At 37.9% G+C, this 20,425-nt stretch overlaps 1 protein-coding gene across 21 annotated transcripts in view; it reads left to right on the top strand.

Annotated features, from left to right (window-relative positions):
• The first annotated feature begins 374 nt into the window (after positions 1 to 374).
• Positions 375 to 20,425, top strand: part of UBR2 (ubiquitin protein ligase E3 component n-recognin 2) — a 125,397-nt gene continuing 105,346 nt past the window's right edge. For 6 of the 21 annotated variants that reach the window (XR_014312338.1, XR_014312339.1, XR_014312340.1 and 3 more), the window contains exons 1-2: positions 375 to 1,500; positions 9,653 to 9,912. Coding sequence is in view for 8 of the 21 variants with exons in the window: in XM_082732976.1 (XP_082589102.1) it covers positions 1,423 to 1,500; positions 9,653 to 9,912 (338 nt within the window). In the remaining 13 variants the exon portion in view is untranslated. The remainder of the gene's footprint in view (positions 1,501 to 9,652; positions 9,913 to 20,425) is intronic. The other 15 variants (XM_082732973.1, XM_082732972.1, XM_082732971.1 and 12 more) reach the window with 10 other exon arrangements.

Here is a 20,425-nt window from a genome sequence, read left to right on the forward strand (position 1 = left end):
CCCTCCCCCCTGCTTATATGTGATTTTTCCTGCTCTGTCTCAAATAAATAAATAAAACATTTAAAAATATATTCCTATTAAGTTTGAATTTCTAATCTTTTATTTTCAAAAGCAATAGCAAGACTTATTTGATCTTTGAGATTATAGGTAATTTTTATTTCCTAATCAAAAAAGCAAAAACAAAAAGATACTTGGTTAATATTATTATTAAAACAATAAAAACAAAAACATTTCCCAGGCCTGGAGTTTGTCAGGTTCCCCCCCCCCCCTTAATTCACAATCTCTTTCTCGGAATTAACTAGCATGCTTGATAAAATGTGTAAGCAATTTTCTTTTTTTTTTTTTTTTGCAATTTTCTGATAAACTCCAAAAGAACTGAAGACTTGTTCTAAGAAACGCATTCACCTAACTGCCAGTCAAAACCCTAATTACCTCTAACCTAATATTGTACCTAATCTATTTTTATAAAATGTCCCTATCAAGAGTAAATCTTGATAGATTTGGCTTACAGGCTACTTTTCCTTTCCAGCAACATTTATAATAAACTTTGAGATAAGTGATCATAACTAAATTACTTGGAAATATTTTCTTGCCTAGTGTTTAAGTATGTTTCAAACCCTTAAAGAATCTGGGTAATGTCCACCTAACTTACAGTCTGAAAGATGAGGGCATGATGAATGACAGGGCCATAGAACTATGGGAATAGAATGGGATTCTTCCATTCTTTCCACGATTATCTGTCTACCTGTCAGGCTTTGAAAAGTACTTGAGCGGTTGCCACGTGCCAGGCACCGTTCTAGGATCTGCAGATACAAACAGGAACAAATAGACTGAGGGAATAAAACTACAGTTCCCACAATGTCTTGCCCTTCGGCTTCTTCCCAGGTGAGGGCTTCTTTCCGCCAGTCTCTTCCCAGGATCCTAGTAGTAAAGGAAAGCCCCGCCCGCTTAGCTGCCATTTGCCCATGTTCTGGTTAAAAGATGGACTACAACTCCCAAAATGCCTTTGTGGGGGCACCCTATAAGGGCTCCACCCGCTTCCCTGCCGTGTGGCGGAGGACTACAGCTCCCAGAATGCTCTGCTTCCTCTTTTGGGTGTTGTTGCCCCTTTCCCGGTGCCGGACGCGGTAGAAGCTAGCGAGAGTGCCAGGTCTTGGGTTCTCTGTGTCCTTCTCCGGGGCCAGGACGAGGCAGTGACTTGACTTTTGGGCGCCGAGCTCGGAGGGAGCGCAGGAGGCCGCTTTTCCTTCTGTCCGGTTTACCTCAGACTACTCTTCTTCTTCCCCACCCGCGGCCGCCTGGACGACTCCGGACTGACTGCCTGGGGCACGGGTGGCAGTCTCGGCAGCCAGGGCTGTGGCGAGGCCGCGGCCCTCGGGACGGCGGTCGCGGCGTCAGCGCTGGTGAGGAGGAGGAGGGAAGATGGCGTCGGAGCTGGAGCCCGAGGTGCAGGCCATCGACCGGAGTTTGCTGGAATGTTCGGCTGAGGAGATTGCAGGGGTGAGTGCCGGGACCCGAGCGGGGACTTTCGGCCCTCGCAGGCCGCGTCCCGGGAGAGGAACCGACTCCTGGAAATCTTGGAGCAGCCCTGCCCTGACTTGGGGCTACGACCTCGCCGGGCTCTCTGTCCTCGCCTTGTGGGTAACGGCCCGGGGAGGCCACTGTGCCTGCCCCGCTTCTTCCTTCTTTTATCTTCTAATGGGCGGCAGAGCCGTGCTGGGCGCCAGCCACCTTTGCGCTTCCCTTTCTGCCTAGGAGAACCGACAGCTCCTCCACTATTCCTCTTTTGCCCCCAGGCTCTCATTAGGTCCCCAGCACGAGGGCATTTGCCCTTTTTGCTAGCTCCTGGAAGAGGGAAGGGGAGACGCTTCCTGGTTTGGGGGTATAATCGTCCTACTTCATCTGCCTAATTCCTTTTCCGCAGATTAGCGGAGCGTTGCCTCCTCCACCGAAACATGCTACCCGAACCGGGTTCCTACTGTGTTCTGGGATTGCCCTGGGCACCAGAGGATGCAAACGGCGCTGTTTTCCCTTCATCCCCTGTTCAGTGCATTTTTGCCCCGGTTTGGTCAGTCGACAGCGTTGATGAATGTGCGGAAAGTAGTGTCTGGGCGTGTTTACTGAGTGTGAGAAAGCAATAGTGGAGGCTGGGAGAGTAAAAAAAATAATTTTTAGGGAGTTGGGGTTAGTCGGGTGGAAAGAATTGTTATGTAACTTTGAGAGAGCAGCTTTCAACAAATAGAAGCCAATAAAGTGAGTTTTGGTCACAGCCTAGTGGGTGCAGTTTAAATCCCAAACTTAAACATTCAAACCCAGTATTGTAACGAAAGTGTATTATGAATATGCTCTTGTAAGTAGCAGAGTTGTAAAATGATTACTTTAATAAACTTGATGGCATTTTTGCTCAAGAAGGACAGGGAACACCATTAGAACAAATAGTTCAGGATGGCTATAAGGACCAAAACAACCTAGGCCTCACCTCTAAGGTCTCTGATTTAAGAAGCTTAGTTTCTGGGGAGGGAGGGACCTTTGAACACTTGTCAACAACTCTAATGTTAGGAACAAAATTTTAGTGGGGCCCTTTGGAGCTGTTGGTCAGTGAGGAGTTATTTGTGTGACTTGATGAAGACACTAGAGGCAGAGTGGAAGCAGTTGACAGGAGTAGAGGTGAAGAGTTTAATATGTTGAATGATGACTCTTGCATTTTATTATTTTGAAACCACCTTGTTTAGTGTAGGTCTGTTTTCATTTACTTCCTACTTAATATCGCAGCAACCTGAGGGTTTTCGTCCCTTATCTATGAGATGTGAAAAAAGAAAAAGTGTTACAAGTAAACAGTAAAATGGTCAGAATAACAGCTATTCCCAATCTGTCACTCTGTTAGTATCCATGTTGATATTTTAATCTGTTGTTTACCTCAGAGTGTTGTTTTTACATCCACCAAATTATGTGTGTGTTGGCCCAGCGATACAGGCTGTGTGCTTCATTTTTGCAGTTCTGAAAGTGCAAGCTATCAAGTGATTGGGAGTTTTACCAACTTGTTGAAGTTCCTGCGAAGACAAGTTATAAACGGTGTTAGGGGGCAGTGTAATAATTCTTTTGCAGGGAAATTCTCAGGCAGATGCAGAGGGAGAAATTAAGGGAAAAGCAGTAAAAATTTATTAATTTGAATTTGTGAAGATCACAGTCTGAGCCACATTTTACTTTTGTTCTGTTTACTTTTGAATGGCTTTCTGAACAATAATATGAAAAAATATCTAGTCTAAAGACCAACAGAAGTCCTTAAAGAAGATGCACACTAATATTAAAATACAAGGCTCTTCTAGCTATATAACCTGCCCTTACTTTGTGAGAAATTGTCTGTGTTTAGTTAAAATGATATAACACTTACAAGCTGTTCTTTCAGCTTGGGCTGTAGCACAGCTCTATATCACAAATTGAAATGAATTAATAAAGTTTTCTCAAGTTAAAAGTAAATTTTAGAGTAAACAGCAGTAATTGCAGCCTTTAGACCTTTGTTACTGGTAATTTTGGGGATCACATCCACTTAAAATTACTTAATAAGCTTTTCCCACACTTTATTTACACACTGCTTTTTAATTTTCTATTATAAGGAGGAAGGATTTTTGTGATTTTGTATATCTTGACAAGCATCCTCACAAATAAAAGCCTTTACGCGCTCTCTGCGATAGTTGTAAGCTTTATCAATTATCTTGCAGTGGCCCTCTTTTCTCAGTTTTCTCCTTTTCTTGGTAGATTTGATTGCACAACAATATGACTTTCCCAGCGCTTCTTGAGTCTATCTACATTTTTTACTGCACAAATTTTATTATCATGTGTTCTAGTGGATGATTGTGACTTAAGAAGTACCTATATTGTTTTTCCCCAAACCTAAAATACATATTCATTATAGAAGTTTTATGTCTGTATTGGATACTTTTTGCTTTTAAATTTTGACAGTTTTATACATAATTCAGATATATAAATTTAGTTTAGTGTGTTTTTAGTATATTCACAGTTGTGCGACGTTCACTGCAATTTTAGAACATTTCATCATCCCAAAAAAGAAATCCTATACCTATCAGTAGTCACTTCTGTTTTCCTTTAAACTCCCAACTAAACTGCGTATCTATTTTCTGCCGCCATCAATTTGCTTATTCTGGAAATTTCTTTTTCTTTCTTTTTTCTTATAAGATTTTATTTATTTATTTGACAGAGATCACAAGTAGGCTGGGGGGGAGCAGGCTCCCTGCTGAGCAGAGAGCCCGATGTGGATCTCGATCCCAGGGTCACGACCTGAGGCAAAGGCAGAGGTTTAACCCACTGAGGCACTCAGGCACCCCTATTCTGGAAATTTCATATAGATGGAAGCATAACAATATGTTGTCTTTTTGACTTCTTTCACTTAACAGATGTTTACAAGGTTCATCCTTGTAGCATATATCAATACTCATTCCTTTTTATTGCCAAATGATAGTTCATTATATGACTATACTGTATTTTATTTATCCATTCATCAGTTGATGGACATTTGGGTTGCTAACACTTTTTGTATATTAGGAATTATGCTGCTGTGAACATTTGTGTTTGTTTTTATGGGAACATACGTTTTAATTTCTCTTGGGCATATATACCCAGGCATAGAATTGCTGGGTTCTATGGTAGTTTTATGCTTAATGTCTTGGGGAACCACTCAGCTGTTGTTCAGAGTGACTGCATCCTTTTACACTTTAACCAGCAGTATGCGAGGGTTCTATTGAATTTCTCTGTATCCTTTCCAACCTTTTTGATTATAGCCATTCTATTGAATGTAAAGTGGTATCTCATTGTAGTTTTGATTTGTATTTCCCTCTTGACTGTTGATGCTGAACATCTTTTCGTGATCTTACTGACTATACATCTTAAGAAGTGTCAATTCAGGTCTTTTGCTTATTTTTTAAATTCGATTTTTTTTCTTTTATTACTGAGTTTCTGTATTATTTTGATTTGTGAATGCTTCATTTCTGGAACTCAATATGATTTGTTTAAAATTTTTCTAATCTTAAAATTTTCATTTCAGCACTAGTGATTATTGTTTTGTAATTAACTTACATGTTGGTGGTTCTTGTTTGAAAACAAATCAAATGTGGTTGAAGGATACAGTTTTAATTGGGTATAGAATAATAATTAGATACTGTAATAAAAGGCTAACCTCTAGGGATTCTTTCATTTTTGTGTTTATCGTACTTGCTCTCTATCCCAAGGCTTAAATTTAGCATTCAAAAAAGGAAAGCTCCTGGAAACATTGTCATAACATGTTTACTTTAGTGGAATGAGTTGACAAGTTTCTTTAGTTCCCTTATGGAGGACTTCTAATAAGATAGTGCTTATTACTTTGTTGTGCACATTGGTGTGACAGCCACAAGTGTCTGAAATACTAACATGCAACCAAGTTAGAAATCAATAGTTTTTCCTGCTGAAGAAACAGTTACTGTTAGCTTATGTTAGTGAGGAGAGGAAAGGCTATTGATTTTATTCTTTTGAGAAATACGAGCTGTTATTGTGAAAGGTGGCCAAAAAATTTTTACCTCCTGCTCAGTTTTTCTTTACAATTTTTTTTTTTTTTTTAATCTATACTGTTGCCAGTCACTAATTCAGTATTTCTGGTATAGAATTCTCATGTAAAGGTACTTTGCTTTTTTTTTTTTTTTTAAAGATTTTATTTATTTGTCAGAGAGAGAGAGGGAGAGAGAGCGAGCACAGGCAGACAGAATGGCAGGCAGAGGCAGAGGGAGAAGCAGGCTCCCTGCTGAGCAAGGAGCCCGATGTGGGACTCATCCCAGGAGGCTGGGATCATGACCTGAGCCGAAGGCAGTCGCTTAACCAACTGAGCCACCCTGGCGTCCTGGTACTTTGCTTTTTATGTTGTTTAAATTTAAAGAAGTTTGAAATGCCCATTTCAGATCTCAAATCTGTTAGGTGACTTTAAATTTGAAGCATATGCCTGTGTTTTTTAAACCAGATATTTGTATTTTCTTAGTAATTTATAATAATATATTATAAACAGTATTCAGACTGAAATGCTTTACTAATATGTGATATATTATCAGCAGATATTATATATAGTAATATATTATTTTATATATAACAATATACAAGTATTAACAGTGATGATATAGTATAAATATATAACAACATGTAGTTAATATTATAATATAAAAAATATTTCATATAAGAGTGCTGATTTTTTTCTTAACCAAAAGTTGGTATTAGTTTCTGAATTTTTTGTTTAAGGAATCTATGAACAGGGTGTGCCTTGCTGGCTCCTTTGGTAGAGCATACAACTCTTAATCTCAGGGTCATGAGTTCAAGCCCCATGTTGGGCATGGAGTCTACTTTAAAAAAAAAAAAATTACGAACAGATTTGACCTGTCAGTGTTGTTGGAGCCACAAAACATATAATTTATTTTAGAAATCATCACCTTTTATTCTCCCTGGATGAAAATGCTGCAAAAGTGGTTTTAAGAAAATGGGAACATAAACTATAAAAAAAAAATTGTTGTTAAAATAAAACCTTTAAATGTGCTGTAAATTAACATTGCCTGAAGTGTAACTTTCTAGCAACATAGGAGTGAATTCTTTGAATCTTAAAGCTTTTTTATCCAGAAAGAAGTTACTTAGGATAATTTTACTATCTTCATTCAGATTTTGAAATAGGGTTTCTGACAATGGGTGAAAAACTGGGCATTTATTCTTAGATATGGCCAAAAGGTATTTTTTAGCCCAGAGAATTAGATTTTAGGTTGCTTATTGATTGATGACTCTTTGCCTTATACTATTGACTACTTTTTTAAAAAATTCATCCTTTTATAATTGCTGAATTGTGTGTGTGTGTGTGTGTATAATTTTGATTGCAAGTCACTTCTCTAAAGAGCGGTAATCCTTAATCCTGTGGGGTTATCTCCCAAGAAGTGCTTTTAAGAGTAGTTTAGTCTTTCTCCTTGAATAAAGCAAACAACTAAATTAGTAACATTTGAAAAAGATAGTTTCTCTTCAGGATAAAAACTTTTTTCACTGTGCTCCCTAAGAAGCTTCAATTCAGTCCTTTAATTTACAAACAAAATTTTACATTTTTAGTACACATGAAAATATGAAGTTGACTAGAAATATATATATATAATATATAATATTATATACATATATAATATATATACCACCTCAGAAATATTTAAAATTTCTCTCTATATATAGTTATTTTTAGAAGGAAGGAAGTGGGTAAAGACTGTACAAGTAAGAGTTAAAATGAAGACCTTATACTGTTGTCTTATGGTGTTAGACATTACTAAAATGTAAACTCTTTTAACAAGGATGTAATGTAAACTTTGATTGTAATCCATAGGTAAACATGGGGCATGTGAGTTAGCAGCTCTATTAACTGCATCTTTGTAGAAGTGAGTCCTTTCATGTGTTCTGATTTTAAATTTTTGCCTGGTTTAGAGCCAAAATAAGTGGCAAATACACAAAGCAGTATGGGGGAGAAATAAACATAAAGACAGAATTGATGGGGATCGATGACAATACAGGGAAGAGACTTAGATAAAAGGAAGTAAAAATGGAAAGGAAAGAAGGCGGTTTGAAGGATGCCCTATCTAGGGCTTATGGGTTTGGTTTTTAGAGATTGCAGGCCTGGATCTATTATCTCTGCTTTCATTAAAGCCACAAGTAGCATCTTTCTGTAGTATCAATACGTATGACAGTAAGTAGTATAAACATGTTTATAGTCACTCTGGTAAAAGATTTTACTAAATCCCCACTGACGCTGGGTTCTATTTTAGACCTAGGGGAATTGGGAACGGGTGATAGGAATGAGGAATGGGCTGAGCAGGCATCTTAGAGAATGTGAAACATGGAGTTCTGAAGAATGAGTAGAAAATAACCTGTAAAGCAGAGAGAAGAGCACTACTCAGGTGGAGGAGACAAGTATGACAGAGGCAGAGGACCTTATAGATCCTGTTGGGGACTTCACTTGATCCTAAATGCAAGGGGAAGTGGAATGACATGATCAGATTGACATTTTGCAAGAATCACTCTGGTAGTGAGGTTGGAAAATGGGCTGTACAAGGGCAAGACTAATGGGGATGAAGGAAGATTTTCAGGTTTTTCTGGCCCACTTTATGTTGGTGTGGTTACTTAGGTAGATGCTTGTATCTAAAATAGGGAAGTGGAGGCAATAGGTTTTTGAGAAGGGGTAATGGAGATCTTAAGTTCAATTTTAGACCTGTTGAGTTGGTGTTTGAATCAAGAGAAACTTTCTTCTATTTCTCTCTACACTTAACAATACCTGTGGCCACTGAATGTGTGAGTTTTTTCCCCATACTAAGTTCTCTAATTCCCTACAGACGCCAATTGGGTGTCCTACAATTCTGACACCATACACCTGGAATTAGAATCAGATCCCATAGATTAAGGGCACGGTCCCACAAGACTGACCCCCTTCACCACTTAAGATGCCAGTCACAAACAGTGGGTCCTCAGGTTACATAGAACTTCTGTCTGACTTGGCTACAAATTGAGGGTTCCCATGACCCCCTCTTCGGGTTCAATAATTTGCTAGATTGGCTCACAGAAGGTTTATTTAATAAATTACTGGTTTATTGTAAAATGATACAACTCAGAAACAGCAGGTGGAAGAGATGCATAGAGCAGCGTATGTGGGAAGGGGTGCAGAGCTGAATCTGGGTGCACCAGCCCTTCTGGGTTCACCATTCCAGAAGCTCTTTGAACCGCAGCATAGAAATTTTTATGGAAGCTTCATTATGTAAGCATAATTAGTAAATCAGTGGCCGTTAATGATTAGCTCAACTGGGAGCACCTCTCCCCTCCCTGAGGTTGGGGGTGGAGGCTATTATTTCCAACCTTCTTATCACATGCTATGTTCCCCTGGCAACCAGGTATCCATCCCTAGGGGCTTTCCAAAAGTCATCTTATTAAACTCAGCTCTAGTTCAGTTGAAAGGAGATTAATTATCACAGGTAGTTGGACATCAGAGTTTGGGGCAGAAAAGTAGCTTTTGTTTTTGAGCAGGAAGAGCAAAGGGGAAAGGGTTTACAGAGTGGTTAATCAGGGAAAGAAGGCATAATTGATAGAACAAAGTCCCTTGTAGATTCCTATTCATAAGAGACTGGTATATCATTTATTAATCAATGAGAAGTGTAAGTAGGCATAGTATAAGGCAGTTCATTTTCATTGCCTACTCTTCCTGTTAGCAAACTGACATGAGAACCCAAATTACAATCAGTATATCATTTGAGCAAAGGGTTAGAATGGAAGTCAGATGGGCATAATGGTTTGTGTCTTACATGATGATTTGTTGTGGTCATTTTCCTATAACTGCCTATAGAAGATTGCTTCAAGAGTAATTTTGAGGAGAGGGATCATTTTACTTTAAGTAAAGTAGAATTCTTAAATAGTGGCATTTTAGTAAAGTTCTAAGTGAATTTTACCCTTTTTGGAAAGAAAACCTGGTTATGCATTAAGTCAATAAAATAATTTATGTGATTATCTTAATCACTGTTTTTGTACTAAAGGAATATGTAGTAGGTTTATCCCCATTAGCAGTTTGACATTGTTGAAACCTAATTTTTCTTTTTTCTTTTTTTTTTTTTTTTTTAAGAAATGGCTGCAAGCAACTGACCTCACTAGAGAAGTTTACCAGCATTTAGCCCACTATGTACCCAAAATCTACTGCAGGGGTCCCAACCCTTTTCCACAGAAGGAGGACATGCTGGCACAGCATGTTTTGTTGGGACCAATGGAATGGTACCTTTGTGGTGAAGATCCTGCATTTGGATTTCCAAAACTTGAACAAGCAAACAAACCTTCTCATCTTTGTGGTCGTGTTTTTAAAGTAGGAGAACCTACATACTCTTGCAGGTAAAATACTGTAGTTTTCTTTCTAAAAGGCTCTTGTTTTTACTTTTTTTCCTGAAACTTTTATGTTTTTGTTTTAAAATTATGAAATATGTACATATTAAGAAAGTCTGCACAAATATATATGGCTTATTAAATAATCATGAAACAAATATTCATGTAATTATTTTCCAGGTCAAGATACAGATCATCAGGGGCACCTGGGTGGCTCAGTGAGTTAAACCTCTGCCTTTGGCATAGGTCATGATCTCAGGGCCCTGGGATGGAGCCCCACATTAGGCTCTCTGCTCACCAGGGAGCCTTCTTCCCCCCCACCCCCTCTGCCTGCCTCTCTGCCTACTTGTGATCTCTGTCTGTCAAATAAATAAATAAATAATCTTTAAAAAAAGAAAAGAATAAGAAAAAGAACATCATCAGCATTCCAGAAAACCACAGTATGTTTTCCTCCTGCCCTGTATTTAACTGCTGCCCTGACTTTTAAAATAATCATTTCTTTGCTTTTCTTGATAGTTTTCTAGCTGGTGATTTATTTTTTTTTTAATGTTGAGAATTGAGGGCAGAAGATGGAGAGGAAGGTGCCCTGTCCCCTTTAAAACCATCTACTCCTTTTCACAGAACTAGTCATTGTCAACAGTTTTTTATGTATCTTTCCAGAAATTTTTAATGCATAGTCAGTCCCATATATATGGCTATCTTATACATGTATACAAACATACATACCAAAGGGAGTATGTGTTATATATTCTGGGCTGAATTTTCCTTTCTGTGTTTAACAAAGTCTCGACTTCTGTCCATATCAGTTGGTATAGCTAGGTAATATTCCATTGCGTGGTTGTACTATTTATAGAGGCATTATGTACCATTTCTTTTCCTTAACACTTTTTTCTATAAGACTTAAATTTAATAAGATCGGGATGCCTGCGTGGCTCAGTTGGTTGAGCAGCTAGCTGCCTTCGGCTCAGGTCATGATCCCAGCATCCTAGGACTGATTCCCACATTGGGGGCTCCTTGCTCCACAGGGAGCCTGCTTCTCCCTCTTCCTCTGTCTGCCACTCTGCCTGCCTGTACTCTCTTTCTCTCTGACAAATAAATAAATAAAATCTAAAAAAAAAAATTAATAAGACCAGTTTTGGTTAAGGCCTGTAAGCATCTATGGTAGTCTTCCTTTATAAGCATGGTTAGAATACCAGTGGAGGTCTTTTTATATTTTGAAATACTGTTAGATTTAGTTTTTTGTTTGTCTTTATAAAAACTTTTTTGAGTTCTCTATTGATGTTTGCAATAGATTTTAGTTTAACATCATGATGTACAGACGAGGAACCTAAGACCCACTTGTTCCACTAATGTCTTTTGTAGCAAAAAGATCCATTTCAGCACATGTATTTGAATGTCATATCTTTTGATCTTTGATCTGGAATTTTTTCTCAGAGTTTTTTGTTGTTGTTTTGGTGTGTTTTTTTTTTTTTTAAACTTTCATGATCTTGATACTTTTGAAGATTACAAGCCAGTTGTTTTTTAAATGTCTGTTTGTTTGTCTAGCCCACTTTATGTTGGAGTTCGGTTGCATCTTTCACAGAAATATCACAGAAATCACATGTTCTCATTTTCATTTTACCCTGTCAAGTAGCATGTGATTTTGATTTGTTTGATAACTGGTGATATTAATTTTGATCGCTTGATTAAAGGAGTGTCGACAAGACTTCTCTGCTGTGAAGTTACTCTTTTACTCTTTGTAGTCAATAAGTATTTTGTGGGGAGGTACTCTAAGATATTTAATGTCCTGTTTCTTATTAAACATTCATTTTATTCATTTATTTATCTCAGTATATGTTCATGGAATCCCATTTTTATGTTCAAATAGTTCTGTATTTGACCAGTGGGAGGCCATTCAAGCTGTCTTCTTTGTTCTTTTCACGTCCCCATCATTTTTTGAATACTTCTTGGTCTATCACAAGATGTTTAGGGCACATCTTGAACTTTCTCTTGTCCCAGACCTGAAATCAGTCATTTCTTCAGGGAGCCTTGTTCCTTTTCAGTAGACATTAGTATTAAGAAATAAAATACTAGGTGTGCTTATTGCTATTGGTATGTCACTAATTCCAGGCCATCTCAGTGGATCTGTAATTTATAGATGTCTTTAGATACATATTGAAAGAAGTACTGAAAATCATGCATTTGCAGTAATCTCTCTAGTCTAGTCCAATGCCACAGCCTTCTCTCTTGTTTTCTCCCTTTGTGCATATGTATATATAGATAGATAGATAGATAGATATTTTTTTAAGATTATTTATTTATTTATTTGCAGACAAAGATCACAAGTAGACAGAGAGGCAGGCAGAGAGAGGAAGGGAAACAGGCTCCCGGCTGACCAGAGAGCCCGATGCGGAGCTCGATCCCAGGACCCTGGGATCATGACCTGAGCCGAAGGCAGAGGCTTTAACCCACTGAGCCACCCAGGTGTCCCATCCCTTTGCATATTTTTAACTTCTGTCTCTGATGAATCTGATTCTCTCTTATTTGAGGGACACCTGGGTGGCTCACTTGGTTAAGTGGCTGTCTTCGGCTCAGGTCATGATCCTGGGGTCCTGGGATCGAGTCCCGCATCAGGCTCCTTGCTTGGTGGGGAGCCTACTTCTCTCTCTCTCTCTGCCTGCTTGTGCCCTTTCTCTGTCTCTGTCAAATAAATAAATAAAATCTTAAAAAAAAAATTTTTTTTATTTGATCATTTACTTACGTACAACCACTGCTGCCGCCACTGCCTTATCCCATTTGGGCTCCATACCCTATGCTAGGTCATGGTAGCCTTCCCTCACCCCTCATTAGGACAGATCTAAAAGAAGTCTTCAAGACACATGATGTTGAATCAGCTGGATGTCTACCTTGACAAGAAGTCCAGAGTCCTCTAGCACTGTTGGCTGGACTTGAGTTATCTCTGTGGCACTCTTGATTCCCTAGCAGCCATTCCCTGAAGAGTGTTACTCTCTGTGTGTGCAACCTAACCCTCAGCCAAGAACTCATCCGAAGGTGACCTCCATATAGACTTCTGTCCTTTCCTGCCCCACCCGACCAGTGTACATTTCCACTCTTGGACCCTGACCCAAGATTTCTAGCTCTTTTACCTGCCCCCAAATTTGATCTAATCTCAGCTCAGTGGGACCTTCCTGTACTGCTTAGATTCTAGCTCACTGTGCCACAGGTGGGAATTTACCGCCTCAATGAGAGAGCCTTATGTATTCATCCAGTTTTATGGCTGTGTAGAGTATTCTGTTGAAACCAGAAGTGGAAGTTCTAATATTTATTTTAACGATGTTGCTTATGTTTGTTGAGCACCTTTAAGGCTCCACATTTAATGGTAAGTGTTTAATATGAAATCATGTTTAACCTGTCTACAAACTTCTGAGATAATATCCCTGAGGAGACTAAGGGTCAGAGTGGTTAAGTGACTTAACTTGCAGTCATAAAAATTGAAACCAGGGAGCTCTCAGACTCTAAAATCCATTATCTTTTCATTTTACCTTTGATCGATTCTCTTATATTGGTCTCTTACGAACTTTTTATTCATATTCAGTAAAAGAGGAAAAAATAGGAAAAATGTTGTTTTTCTTGCAACTAAATCTGTCTAGTTCCCAAATTCTGGGAAATGTTCTTTGTTGCTAAGATATTAGTATTTAAAATGAAGACAATGAACTAGGTAGTTTTGTTTTTTATTGATTTTAGACAAAAAATCAGCAATCCTTTTTGTGGTCATTCCACTGGTCCCAGAAACTCAGTAGCACTTGATTCCTAAGCAGAAAATCAAGTTGCTCTGTAGTACTGCTGTACTACAAAGTACCTGCAAAGAATATTAAATAAACTTATTTGGGCTGGAGAAGGAGCTTTTGGTGACGGTATTGTGAACTGGGCCTGAATCTTTTTTCCCCTCATTATTCCCAGTTAGCCTAGTCTATAAGATACTCTTTCCCCATTGCAGATGTTTGGCACTAATAATAGCCTCATACATATTAGGTGCTTAGCAAATATTTATTAAGAAAATGTCTGTTTTATTGTTCAAAGTACAGAGGACAGTTTTAAAGATATTCTGCTTTTCTTACTGTAGTTAAATTGTTTGAGTGTTCTTATTTTTTGCCTATTTCCATACCTGCCTGGTGGCAATATCATATTTATTGTAAGCCAGTACTTTGGGAGGTGTTATTAATGATTATGTATAAGAAATCCTTCTCATTCTAGATTTTACAACTTTGACTATTCTTCTATCCAGCCAAATCATTAATAGGACAGCTGGTGCTACCAGTACATAGCACATTAATCTCTCTTATGAATTTATTGCCATCTCATTTATCTTTTAACCATAGGCACAGTATTCAGAAATTTTGTTAATACCAGGAATTCATATGTGTCAATGTGGGCCCATCCCATGGGAGAAGAGATTGGGTACAGGTTTGAATGCTTTATACGGAGATCTTGTTTAAATTGACAGGGTTCTGGGATCTTCCATTACTAGAAGAAAAGGAAGTAAGAAGAACCTTGTCTTCAAAAGTGACTGTGGAATAGACTTTTGGGAGCTTGGAGGCATGGAGTGGGATGGCAGGAAGAGGAATATATTTATTCCCTCAATGAAAATGGTGCACTGAAAAGCTATTTTCCTATATTGGAAGGTTAGGTGTGTGTAAAGATTTGTGGGGGAAACTAAGTCAGAGATGATGTTAGTAGATTTTTTTTCTTTATTACATGTGGTCAAGTTTGAACTTGGGTACGTCAGCCTGGAGTTTCTCTGAGATATAAATTCTTTTCACTATAGTCCAGGTGTTTAGGTTAATCCATCATCCCTGTTCTGGATATTCTAACTGTATTAAGAGGTTGTATATAATCGGTGGAAGGAAGGCACAATTGGTAAGGGGAATGCCTCATGTTATGAGGAGAAAATTACTTCGTTGACATCATCTCAAGAGAGTCACAAGGGTATATTAAGGACAGAACATAGAAGAACAGCCTTAGCTACTGCTTTTTAGAAATTAAAAACCTAACAGGCAAGACATGCATTTGGTTATATCTTTCAAAAGGTACAAAAGTATATGCCATGAAAAATAACCTTCCTCCTCCGTCCCTTAATTTCCCGGCTTCCTTATCCAGAAGTGGCCACCATTAGTAGTTTCTTGTGCATTCTTCCAGATATCCTATGCATTTGCAACCATTTGTATTTTAGTCAGTGAATGCTAGCATATCACGTATCATATATACTGTTTTCACCTCGTTTATATAATTTCAAATTTGTCCTTAAAATTGTTACATAACATTAGAGAGTAACTATGCCAACTTTGTCTTATGTTTTTAATGGCTGATTATTCTGTTGCAAAATAGTCTATCCTTTACTTACTAGCCTTCTATTAATAGATATTTCGGTGGTTTGAGGTATTAGAAATAATAACACACTAAATATTTTTGTATGTCTTTGTGCACATGTAGAAGTAGATCACTGTATACATTCCTGTAAGTCGAATTTCTGGGTCAAAGGATGAATACTTTTATTTCTCTTTTCGCGATCAGTAGTAAAAACCTATAAAATGGGAAAGAGATGGGGACACCTGGGTGGCTTGTCAGTTAAGCAGCTACATTTGGCTTGGGTCATGATCCCAGGGGGTGCTAAGATCCAGTCCCACATCGGTTCCCTGCTAAGCAGGGAACCTGCTTCTCCCTCTGCCTGCAGCTCCCCCTGCTTGAGCGCTCTCTCTCTCTCTCTCTCTCTCTGACAAATATATAAATAAAATCTTAAAAACAAGAAAGGTGATGTGCTAGTTTGAGGAAGGGAGGCAGGGTGGGAGGCAAATAACAGACACTGCAATGGAAATGATGAGAAAGTTTGGAAGATCTGTCTTCTAGCCAGCCTTACAGGGATAAGAAACCAGGCAGAACAGAACAGTGTGCGACCCACTGAAAGAGGAAGCAGATTGGTCAGTTACCTGAGCTGTAGAGGAAAGAAAGCAGTGTCTGGTGAGAATCTCACGTGAAAGAACAGAAATCTTTCTCCCTGGGGTGGAGTAAAAGATTTAATCTGTAAAGGATCCAGTAGGTCCTACTGGAGTAGGTCCACTCTTAACAGATCTTTGTAAACTTTGCTGATACCTGAAGTTAGCCACACTCCAGATTAAAGGTACTGTCCTTCAAGACTGTTCAAGATACAGATGCATCGTATTTCATCTTCTCAGAGGCACCTTCAATTCTAATCAGCTGGCTGCAAATTTCAGGTATCTCAGGCTACCAGAGGTTATATAATTCATTAGAACAACTCCCAGAACTGAGGAAAATGCTGTACTTATGATTAAAGTTTTATTACAGAAAAAGGATACACATCAGAATTAGCCAGGGAGATAACGTGGGAAGATTTCCAAATGCAAAGCTCCTGTTTTCCTCAGGGACACATTATCTTCTGGACACGTTAATGCATGACGATCCACACACAGTATTGGCGACTAGGGACTCTCATCCAGGCTTTGGTGTCCAGAGTTCTGTTGGGTTTTCATTATGTAGAAATAACTAACTGAATCATTGCCCATGGACTTAATATCTAGCTCCACTTCCCTTCCCAGAGGTAGGGCTACTATTCTGCTGCTGAAAACCCCAACCCTCCAATCACATGGTTTGTCTTTCTAGTATGACCTATCCCCACTCTCTCATTCATTAGCATAAACTATCACATGGAGGGGACAGCATGAGTAACAAAGATACTCCTATCACAGGAAATTATAAGGATTTAAGAGTTCCCTGCAGAAATCCTGGGACAAAAGCCAGCCACATTCTTCAGTTACAGAGTTGTTGAGAAAGTAAAAGAGATCCATTGTATATTGCTTTCCACAATTCTTAGCACATGGTAAACTCTTCGTAAATGTCCGCACTGGGGTCCTGGGGATGAATGTCTCCTGTTACTCCCATGTCTCGTGTATTCCTGGTAAAATAACATGGAGCCTATCATTTGGAAAGATGAAGTACGATTATTGAAATTCTAGGGGAGTTTCTAAACTAGATCCTTCAAGGATAAAAATGATTTGTGTCTACAGGATAGAGGTTTTCTTGAACTAGAAAAAATGATATTCAGGAGTCTTTTATATGTGTTACTTAGGAAAGGGATTTGTGAAGGAAATTAGGTTAGTTTTTCTGTAGTGATTTGTACATAGTTTCTAAATTTGTATAGGTTCCAAATTACCTTGCTAAAGCCTCTGTGATACCAGAAAAACCTGTTTTCAGACAGTAGGCTAGTATTTTATATTTGTCTGTACTCAGTTATCTATTAGGAAAAGTGTAGTCAAATTTAACACTTGTTATTCCTTTCTAAATAGGGATGGTTATTAGGGACAGTAATCTTAGTTTTGATCATAACTATTTACCATTTTATAACCATTAATAGAAATAAAATATTAGTAAAATATGAAATCATACTTTAGTGTGGTATAAATTTTAATTTGAGTTTAACACTTCTGTTAGATGTAAAGAAATTAGCTTTAGTGATTTCTTTGCATAGTTAAATTGAGAACATTTTTTTTTATTGGAGTTTTATTTATTTAAATAATCTCTATACCCGATATAGTTGTAGCTCAAACTCATCATGCGAGATCGAGTCACATGCTCTTCCATCTGAGCCAGCCAGGCACCCTGACAACATTTTTTTTTAGCTAATAGTTTTAAAAACTTACTGCATAAATGTTGCAGATAACCAGAAGTTATGGTTGGGGAGTTATGCTGCCATCAGGAATATTCTTACTGTGTGTTTCCAGATAATGCTTTATGATGCTTTATTATAAATTATTAAATGGTTTTGCTCAGGTTTAACTTTTTTTCTTAACTTTGATTCTGTTAGTCGTGATAGATGAAGTTATGCTAAAAATAACAAACCAACCTACGGTCTTAAAGATTTGAACTACCTAAAATGTATTTATCACTCAGACTGTGACCCATTCAGATTGGTGAAGGCAATAAGTCAAGGGTTCTGTATTGGTTAGTTACTTAACACCATATTAAGTCTTTATAAACTTAACATAATGCTCTTTAGGGTTCAGCACAGCAAGGGAAGAGTAGGACTGGAGAGTCTTGCCCTGCAAATAAATTGCAGTCCTCAGAATTATCGACCATGCCATATCCCTTTAGCCAGAACTAATCTGAAGGCCTCTGTCTAACTACAAAACAGGGTGGGGAGGTATAATTCTCCAGTGTCTAGAAGAGATGGTAAACTCTCTGGATGAACATTAGAAGTATCTTCAGTGATTTTTTTAGGTTTTGGGGTTATTTTTCCTTCTTCACAGAGCAGTTAGGAAAAATGAGGTAATACGTAAATACAGCACTCGAGGAATTATGTAGGTAAGAATTTTTAAACCAAACACAGAGCCTTCTAATGAGTTACTGAGCCATGAGTAATATCTCAAGCAGAGGGGTAGAGATAATTTCATTTCTATTCTGTTTGGAAATATAACGGTCTAATGTGGAAGAAAGAACCTCTTATTTCCAATAGGAAGAGTTTGTTTAGTTTCTTGACTTTTAAAAAATTTGAAAACTTGATCTCTTTTTTAGCTGAGTTATAATTTAAGACTGTTTTTGTCTCGAATAGTCTAGAGATTGAAATCAATGCTATGTTAGTTTTTAAAAATACTGTTTACCTCTAATTACGATGTGCTGCATGAATGAAATTATACTGTGTATATTGCACTTGTGACTTTTTTCCATTTAACAGTTTGTCTCAGAGAACTTTCCCTGTTGATATGTATAAATCATCACTCTTCTAATTGCTGTGTTTCTATAGTAAGTTCAGGCCATTATTTAGTTCACTGCTCTGTTAATGAAATTAGAAATGGGGAACTTCTGGGATTTTTCCCCCATAATAAACTGCTGCAAAGAATACCCTGTACATATTTGTACACATCTCTTTTTATATATGTCCCAGTATTTCTCAAGATAAATATCTTGAAGTAGAATTTCAGTGCTGCGTGTTGTCATTGTGAGCTTCAATGTATAGGAAATTGCCTTGTCTGCACTGCTGTCTTTGCCCCAGGAAAATGACAGAGAGTGGGCAGTTGATTCCTTCTAAATAGTTTGGATTCCTGTAGTTGTCTAAAATGAGTCCTGTATTCTTGTTTTAGATATCTGTGATTGTTTTTAATTACTCTGTGCCAGTTTGTTGCAGGATCAAATATAGGCATGCATGGGGTATAATATCAACTTTATATGTATACCTTTGTCGATGTTAGGAAACAGTAGAACTATGACTAGATTACTATGGCCTGATCCTTTCAGGTACAGAAACTCAGATTTATATCTAAAATTTTCCTTTTGATGCACAATTGAGTTCTGTGTGTGTGTGTGTGTGTGTGTGTGTGTGTTTTAAGCGAAAATTTACATATTTCAAAAGGCACAAATCTTAATTATACATTTTTGGCAGTAGTTAACCTCATGTAACTCACATGCCTTTTGGATATGAATATTTCCATCTGCCTAGAAATTTCCCTCTGAATAGCTCCAGCCTCTAGGTAACCACTATTCTGATAATTTCACCTTATTTTGCCTGTTCTAGAACTTCATAAAAATGAAATCATTCTTTTGTGCCTGGCTTCTTTTACTCACGTAATGTCTATCAGATTTATCCATATTGGTACAGTTGTGGGAAATTGGTTCCACTTCAATTGCTGAGTAGTAGTCCATTGTATGAATGTCCTTATATTTGCCCATAATCCATTGGCCTGCTGATGAACATTTGGATGGTTTCCAGTTAGAGGCTATCATGAGTAAAGTTTCTATGACCTTTTTTTTAATTGCTTTTTTTTTAGTAAGATTTTTAATTTATTTTTGAGAGAGAGAGAGATAGCACAAGCCTGAGCAGGGGGAGAGGTGGAGGGAGAGGGAGACACAAACCCTCCACTGAGCAGGGAGCTCAGTGCAGCACTCGATCCCAGGACTGTAGGATCATGACCTGAGCTGAAGGCAGACAATTAACCTACAGGACCACCCAGGTGGCCGCCTTTTTTTTCCTTTTCCTTTTTTTTTTTTTTAAACAATTCTATTTTTTTTGTGTGAAAATTTTCTAAATTTAAAGGAAAGAAAATGGTAATTTTCTTTCATAAATCATATCAGTTTTTATTTATTTATTTTTTTTCTTTATCCATTTGAGAGAGAGTGTGACCATGAGCCAGAAGAGGAGCGCAGAAGGAGAGACATATACAGATTGAGGGTGGATCCCAAACAAGGCTCCATCCCAGGACATTGAGATCATGACCCGAGCTGATGCCACTTACCCAACTGAGCCACCCAGGTTCCCCTAAATCATATCAGTTTATGCCAGCATTATTTTAAATGCAGCATACTAAAGTACTGGGTGTTATTATTCTGTACTTAAACGTACTTATATGTGTCTAATAGGCCAAATAACATAAATCTTGGACTATTAAAAATCTTCAGCTTTTTATGACACATTTTAGGAATATTAAGATACCATTAAAATAGACCTTTCTGGACAGTAATCTAATATAGTGAGCATTCT

Source organism: Mustela nivalis (assembly GCF_964662115.1).
Source record: "Mustela nivalis genome assembly, chromosome: 5".
In the NCBI taxonomy this organism is placed as follows: domain Eukaryota; kingdom Metazoa; phylum Chordata; class Mammalia; order Carnivora; family Mustelidae; genus Mustela; species Mustela nivalis.